General features: G+C 34.9%; 1 protein-coding gene across 2 annotated transcripts; it reads left to right on the plus strand.

Moving 5' to 3' along the window:
• Window positions 1-386: 386 nt before the first annotated feature.
• Window positions 387-5,405, plus strand: LOC18606010 (Transducin/WD40 repeat-like superfamily protein). Of its 2 annotated transcripts, none has more exons than XM_088804951.1 (8): window positions 387-869; window positions 1,139-2,365; window positions 2,528-2,618; window positions 2,768-2,925; window positions 3,059-3,110; window positions 3,927-4,006; window positions 4,105-4,198; window positions 4,371-5,405. In XM_088804951.1, the coding sequence occupies exons 2-8, from the start codon at window positions 1,175-1,177 to the stop codon at window positions 4,955-4,957; spliced, it is 2,253 nt and encodes a 750-aa protein (XP_088661077.1). In that variant the 5' UTR covers window positions 387-869; window positions 1,139-1,174; the 3' UTR covers window positions 4,958-5,405. The 2 variants fall into 2 exon arrangements, with proteins under 2 accessions (XP_088661077.1, XP_007039448.3); XM_007039386.3 differs by having other exon boundaries at window positions 388-869; window positions 1,147-2,365.
• The last annotated feature ends 2,528 nt before the right edge of the window (window positions 5,406-7,933 follow it).

Genomic DNA, 7,933 nt, shown 5'->3' on the forward strand with positions numbered 1-7,933 from the left:
GGATAATTACAGTGTTTCTTCTTTTTTATGGCTTTGTCCAAAATATATATAATAAAAAAATATATTTTTTCTTTTTTAAAAAAATTGATTTGAGTTTTAGTGTATAGGTGAACAAAATTACATCAGATAAAGCGATCTAAAGTCTAATTAATGAACCCTCCAGATTTCACTCCGTTCGGATAAATGAGAGTTTATGAAACGAAAAAGCAAAGTAGGTGAAGGTTAGGTTAGTGTAAGATCATTACAACTTGCGCTGGGATTGGGAAGGTTTATAAAATATACTACCTAAGTATATTCTTATATTTATTTATATTTATATATTGATAATTACGTGACTAGGAGAAAGATAGGAGAGTTAATTGTGCAAGGAAAAAGAAAATTTCACCAACTTCTGACTTCCAAATTTAAAGAAGAAATGGTAAAAAGGCTGATACACTATTGCAATGAAGAACAGCAACCGTTAAAATGAAGTCGTTAGTTGCTCGGTGAAGCCCGAGACGAGAGTGTAAGAGACCGAAGGAAGTACCACCGGACAAACTAAACAATTTAAGTTAGCAGTGATTGACTTCAAAGACAGGAGAGAGAGAGAGAGAGAGCAGACACAGACATACACAGAAACAAATAAACCACCACCTATCACCTTTAGGAATTAGGATCTTCCTCTCCTTCGCGTTAACGCCAATACCGAGGCATATTTTTGCCTTCATATTTATACTTTCCTGCTACTTTTTAATTCCTCCTTCTGTCTCCTTGAGGGCGAACTCTTTTCTTTGTCGAGAGAAAGGAAGAAGGGAAAGACTAAGAGGTTGTTTAGAGGTGGGGAAATCCGTGGAATTCTGGGGTTTGACCAACATCTCGTGGTGACCCAGGTGAGCAAATCTTCTTCTGTTTTGGTTTCTGATCTCTGTTTATTTTTGTTTCGTGTGCTTGGTTCTGTTCAAATGTTTTAAAGCCTCCTTTGCTTTTTGGCGTTAAAAAATTTGTTGCAAAGATCTGTCTTTTATGTTTCTTCCTGGAAGTTCGTTGGTGATTATATGTTGTTAATTGATTTTTCTTGAAATAATAAAAATAAAAATATGAAAACAAAACAGCTTTGCCTTGTTCGCTTGAGAGCCTTGAAAACTTAACAGTGGCTTAGTGTTTCAGGATTTCATGGATTGAGAGAAAAACTATAATGGGGAGTTACTTTGAAGAAGAGGAGGATCCATTCTTTGATACCCGTGAGGAGATTTCTTCTGTATCTGATAGCAGTTCAGTTTGTTCTGAGGAATGTGGTTCTGGTCCTGGTTTTGGCCTAGTCAACGGCTTTTGGGATAGTTTTGATCAGTACAAGTTTTGGTCTATGTTCCCAGAAAGTGTCGATAAGCGTCGTCATAGATTCCGAAAATGGATGGGTCTAAGTTTAGATTGGAATTCAATTACCCAAGAGGATCCGGGTGGTTCATATAGTGATGAAATTGAATTGGGCATTGATAGAATCTCGCAAGATAGTGGGGCTGTGTTGAGGACTTCAGGTCTCGAAGATGGGGTATCATCCAACCGGTCTTTTGTATCTATTCGGTCTAATGATGCTCAAGAACCAGCTGAAAATTGTTCAAAAGGGGATTGTTTTGCACATCAAGCCAAGAATTTGGATGGCCATGTGGAATTGCTTGCGGTTGACCAGGTTCAAAATGGAACAAACAGCTGTTTACAAGGAAGGGGTTCAAGTAAATCTGTTAGTTCTGAAGACTTTGGCAGGACCCCTATGTCATCTCCTTTTGTTGAGCTGCACTTGCATAGAGAGGTTGAGGGAAGGCCTTCAATTGATGTGAGAAGGAAAGTGAAAAAGAGTTGGTTAAGGAAATTAGGTGCCATGGCTCATATTGTTGAAAGACATGTTGAAGTTGCATCGAAGCATGGTAATCATGACTCAGCTTCAGGGGAAAAGATGAAAAGAGTCAGGGTTCATCCATGTAGTAAGAGTTCCAAGGAGTTGTCTTCCCTATATTGTGGGCAAGAATTTACAGCACATGAAGGGTCAATCTTGACAATGAAGTTTAGTCTGGATGGGCAATACTTGGCAACTGCAGGTGAAGATGGTATTGTTCGTGTGTGGAAGGTTGTCGAGGATGAGAGTTTAGACAAATTGGACATCCAAGACCTTGATTCTTCATGTCTCTACTTCAGAATGAATCATCTTTCTAGGCTGACTCCTCTCAATGTGGATAAAGAAAATATAGATAAAATTAAGAGGTTAAGGAGATCATCAGATTCAACTTGCGTCATTTTCCCACCAAAGGTCTTCCGAATTCTGGAGAAGCCTGTGCATGAATTTCAGGGGCACAGTGGGGAAGTTTTGGCTCTTTCATGGTCTAAGAAAGGGGTAAAGTTCCTAGATTTCATCTTCCTCATTAGATTGCTATTTTATTTTTTTTAAGAAATTGAAGGATACTACATAGCATGTTGTCATCCTTAATATATATATATATAACTTGGGAATTTTCCTTGATTTACAAATAATGATATTATATCTTCTTTATTGCAGTCTCTACTGTCATCCTCTGTTGACAAGACTGTTCGTTTATGGCAAGTGGGATATGACAGATGCTTGAGGGTTTTTTCTCATAACAATTATGGTAAGCCTCTCTTAACCCTCCTTCTGCCCCCCATTCCAAGCCATACAAAAATTATGGATGATTAAAATATTTTTTGCTTGGTTAGCTGATTTTATCTTTTCTAAAATTACGTGAAATTAATATTTGTGTTACTCTTATTATCAATGTAGTGACTTCTGTTGCCTTCAACCCTGTGGATGATAATTATTTCATCAGTGGTTCAATTGATGGAAAAGTTCGCATTTGGGAAGTGCTTCGCTGTCGAGTTATTGATTATACTGATATAAGGGATATAGTTACTGCAGTGTGTTATCGCCCTGACGGACAGGTTTGTCAAATTTTTTGCCTTTTTTTTTTTTTTTGCAGTTGTCAAATTTTTTGCTTTTAGCGTCTAAAATTTTGGGTTTGTCTCCTGAAATCTAATATGTTTTATTAAAAAACTCGTTGATTGATTATTGTAGGGAGGAATAGTTGGCTCCATGACTGGAAACTGCCGCTTTTATGAAATCATAGGTATGTTCATGTATAAAAGCCAAAATTTTTCTTATAGTTTTCCTTGAAGTTCCATTGCACATTAATGGTGCTACTGAACCTTGAATATGCTGATAATATGATCTGTAAAAGGTTTTTTTTCTTTGTTTGGTTTGAAGTAGTTATATGATATTGCTTTTTGAGTTTGATAGCATTATAAAGTTACCAGTGACCAATAGTCCAAGACTGAGTTTCTAGCTGTTGAGTGGGTTGGAAATAGTGGCTGTACAACTGTTTAGTGCCTACAGTGGTGACCTTTATATATTCTGATGTTGGATGTTTGATAAGTGGTCTTAGCAATCGGTTTGAAGTTGGCCAGCAGGAATATAGAAATATAATCTTAAAGAGATTCATAAATATTTATGATAGTTGGGGGATAACTAAAAGAATGAGGCCTGAATGCCTGACTTTTCTATGATTATTTTCCTGGCTTTTTTTGAATTTGGAGGAAATGATTTTCCATTATAAAGATTATGCTTGAGATAGTCTTGTTGCCAATCTATCCTGGTCAAGAAGAGAAAATATGTTGATACGAGTGATGATTGTGGCAGGATGTTGTAGATTATTCTTGAATTATCTTCACTTATGGTATATAAGGTCATAAAAACTGTGGATTTGCTCTATGCAAATGTCATGCACCAAAAGTTCTTCCAACTTGCTAAGGTGGTCTGTTTTCTTTCTCAAAAGATTTGAATTAGTATAGTTTTGCAAGAAATATGCACAGTTTTGCACCAATAGACCTTACGTTGCTGGTATTTTCTGGTTGAACCTCAGTTAATCATGCATTCTGTTTTTCAGGTAATCGACTTCAACTCGATGCACCAATATGCTTACAAGGCAAAAAGAAGCTACCTGGAAAAAGGATAACTGGCTTTGAGGTGGTTAAATTCTGTTCCTATTTTTGTCATATGTAACGTTCCTTCTTCGTTACATTTTTTATGGGTGACGGCTTACATATTGTTGTTTCACTTTCTAGTTCTCTCCTAGTGACCCAAGCAAAGTGATCATCACTTCAGCTGATTCACTTGTTCGTGTCTTGTCTGGAAGAGATGTTGCATGCAAGCTAAAGGGTGAGTACTTTACTCTGCCCTATAACTGTTGTTTCACAAATGACCATCTTGAATAGTCTTGGAGTGGAGATGAACATTGTTTCTCCCTATGTAATGACTCAAGGTGGTAGTGGATGATTTTAAATCTTTAGAAATACAACATTTTTATGATTTTGCTTATTTCATCTACCAGCATCAGGCTTTCGGATTGCAACAAGTCAGATTTCTGCAACTTTTAGCCAAGATGGAAAACAGATCATCTCAGCTAGTGAGGATTCTAATGTCTACATCTGGAATTACACCAATCAAGAGAAGAACAGTTCAAAAGCGAAGACCATTTTGTCTCGTGAGAGTTTCCTCTCCCACAATGCATCCGTTGCTATACCTTGGTGTGGCATTGAAACCATTCCTGGAACGCTTAGATCCCCGGAATTGGGCGGGGATGTGCAGAGAAATGGCCTTGCAAATGTGCAGAAACATCACAATCCAAAGGTGGAGCTGGAACAAATAATGCCCCACTCTTCACCAGATTGTTTCTCTCTTACACGTGTTCTGTTGGAGTCTTTGACAAGGGGGTCTGCAACTTGGCCCGAAGAGACACTCCCCAATGCGAGTCCGGCCACGATTGCATCTGACATGTGCAAATTCGAGTTAAAGGTTTTGAAAAGTGCTTATCAAAGCATGTTAAGTTCTCACAAGTGGGGTCTTGTCATTGTTACTGCAAGCTGGGATGGACGCATTCGAACTTACCTCAATTATGGGTTACCTATTCGATTATAAGACCCCCCAAAGATTCAGTAAACTTAGGATGGCAGTTCCTTTGGCTGTTTGAGCCCCTTAAAGACAGCTATTCTGATTGTTGCTTTCTTGCAGCAACCATAGGTTCATGTGGTCCTCCCTGCATGTGGGTTCGGATCCCACCATAGATTTTGAAGAGCATTGTAGTCCTATCAATTAATGCCAAACGGAAATGGTTTATTAATCTGGGTGAAATCCAGTCAGGTCCCAACAAGTGTTTGGGGTTTAATTTTTGTCGACCTATATAGGTGTCAATTTATGTGAGTATAATTCTTTGATTTGTTCAGAGACTGTGAGCTCTAAAATATGTGCTAAATGGGCCCTTTTTCTTTGTGTATACAATCATTTTTCCGCACAGTGTTGTAGATTTTTCTAGATCTTTATAGTCAGAGACGGTTGCAACCATTGAAATTCATATTTGGCCGGCTGATGTCAACCTCTGCAATTTATTGTTGTCGCATAAAAGCTTAGTAGGATTTCTTACAATGGAAATAAGATGAGATGTGTACGTACAAAACAAGAAACACGAATGGTTATATTATATGATGGACATTTAGAAAAATACGAGTGAAGATTACATTTCTAGTAAACGATTGGAAAATATGAGCGTTTTTTTTCTGTTTGTTTCTGAGGCTTGGCCCAGAAAGGGCCTTATGATTTAGGCTGATAAGCCCATGGTTTAACAGTCTGAAATTTCACCCAATAATGGGTTGATCTTTTTTAGCTTCTACCTAACAAGAAAACTACTAAAGTACTGTTTTCTAAACCCATCAAGACTGAATAATTCTGATTTAATTAGAAAAGATGCATATAGAATCTATAAGTAATTATGATGGGAAAGTGAATAATACTTATAAAAAGAAATCCAAAACAATTTGACTTATTTATGTTTTAAAGTGTTGTTTTAACAACCCAAATTAGAAAAACAAAAAACCCCAGAAGTTGGGGCAATAAAGATTAGGATATATGGTGCAGCATCCAATGTAGCAAAACGAGAAACTTTTAAGTCGACAGTTCCCACTGCGTGATAAATGCTTACACTCCAAAACTTCATTGATTTAATGCTATTACCTCAAAAATTTATATGCAAAACTAAGATCTTTATTTGCCTTCACTTACATTCGCTTCTTCTAGGGAAAATGAATCTTTATTGTTCAGCTTTCATTTGTTCAAAGAAGAACAACAATCTCATGTTTCACGTTGGAGTACTAAATTTGTTGATAATGCCATGATTTGAAGTTCATTTGATTACTTACTAGGTTCTACTCCTTAAATTTCAATTACTCAATTATGGACATCAATTATTTAGTGGGGTAGGGGATTGGTACTTTTACCCCTTAACCTTAGTCATTAATTTCTGATCTTACCCTTTTGTTTTTCAATCATGATTCATGAAATAAATAGGATCCTAATTTTTAATTAATGGACATGTACTATTATCCTTAGAACTATTAAAAGAAAGGTATCGTTAGTTAGAGCACAATAATTCATTAATACTTTATTATTTCTACATTAAATATATAAATGGAACTCTACGGGGTGTTTTTAGAGTTTTTTCTTAAATGTTTTTATGTAGTTTTTGTGAAGTAAAAGTTGTAACATCGATACGAATTTTCATGCCAGTTTGAATACATGACAATAAATTTATTTGGTGTTTATGTTATTTTGCCTTTAGTCAATATGCAAATATGTTTTTTAATATATATATATGAATGAAACAATTCCAGTTTTTACATTAAATTAACCCAAAGCTTCTTATTTTCTTCCCTTGGTGTGGTTAGGTTTGCTTTAATAATAAAAAAGTTTGGCGACGGTAGACCAAAAGACAATGATGGTAATACAGAGGAATATGGAAGAAAGGACATGCTCTGTTGTGTTTACAGAGATGTTGAAATGAAAGTGAATGCTTTTCAAAGAAAAAATAATATTGAAGGAATTGACGTTTTATATGCTGCCATTGGCCATTGAACATTTGCACAAGTAAAACATATTTTTTGTTGAAATTTGACAGGTTGGATTCATCTCCTCTGCCTTTTCCATGTAATAATGAGAAAATGAAGTAGGATCCTTTGATTTTTTTCATAATTATTGATCCAAGGAAATTAGGTAAAATTTGGTAAGGGGGAAGTGAAGCACATTGTTTTTTGTTGAAATTTTTCGCATTGGATTCATCTCCGTTGCCTTTTCCATGTAATAATGAGAAAATGAAGTAAGATCCTTTGATCTTTCCATAATTTTTGATCCAAGGAAATTAGGTAGAGTTTGGTATGAAGAAAATGGAAATACATTTCTTATAATGTACCTAATTAAATTATACTACAGTATTTGTTTTGCAACAAACCACTGTAATATAAGATCACAATGCAATCACACAGGGTCGGCACTTGAGTCAAACCACCCAAGCAAGGGCTTTAGGCCTCCAATTTGAAGAGGCCCCAATTTTAAAGAAAATTTATAATTTTATAATAATTATAATATAATTAATTATATTAAAAATATATAAAAATTAAAAAAATATAAAAGTTAAAAATAATTAATAAAATTATTTGTTCTTTCACTTTTTTAATTATGTGCCTAATAAATCTCAATTTTCTATTACTTCTTTATTTTTAGAATGCTATTAATTCTCAACTATATTCTCTCATTTTCAATGAACTTATAACAGTCATATGTATTTAATCATCTCCAACAGTTTTTTTTTTTTCATTTATTTCTCTTATTTCTAATCAACACATTTAATGATTTTCAACAGCTATTTTTTTTCCTATATATAAAACCAATTATTTTTTCAATGTATAATATCTACTTTTGAAATCTTTCTTTCTCATTTGCTCTTTCTTCTTTTAATTTCAATTTTTCTTCAAAAAATACACACCAAGTCTGTTCTTTTATTATTTTCATAAAGCTGTGAGCCTCATTTGAAAGAATATTATCTTAATCTTGAATGTTCTTTAAAAT

The sequence above is a fragment of the Theobroma cacao genome, chromosome 3, assembly GCF_053813885.1.
Source record: "Theobroma cacao isolate CCN51 chromosome 3, ASM5381388v1, whole genome shotgun sequence".
Lineage (NCBI taxonomy): Eukaryota > Viridiplantae > Streptophyta > Magnoliopsida > Malvales > Malvaceae > Theobroma > Theobroma cacao.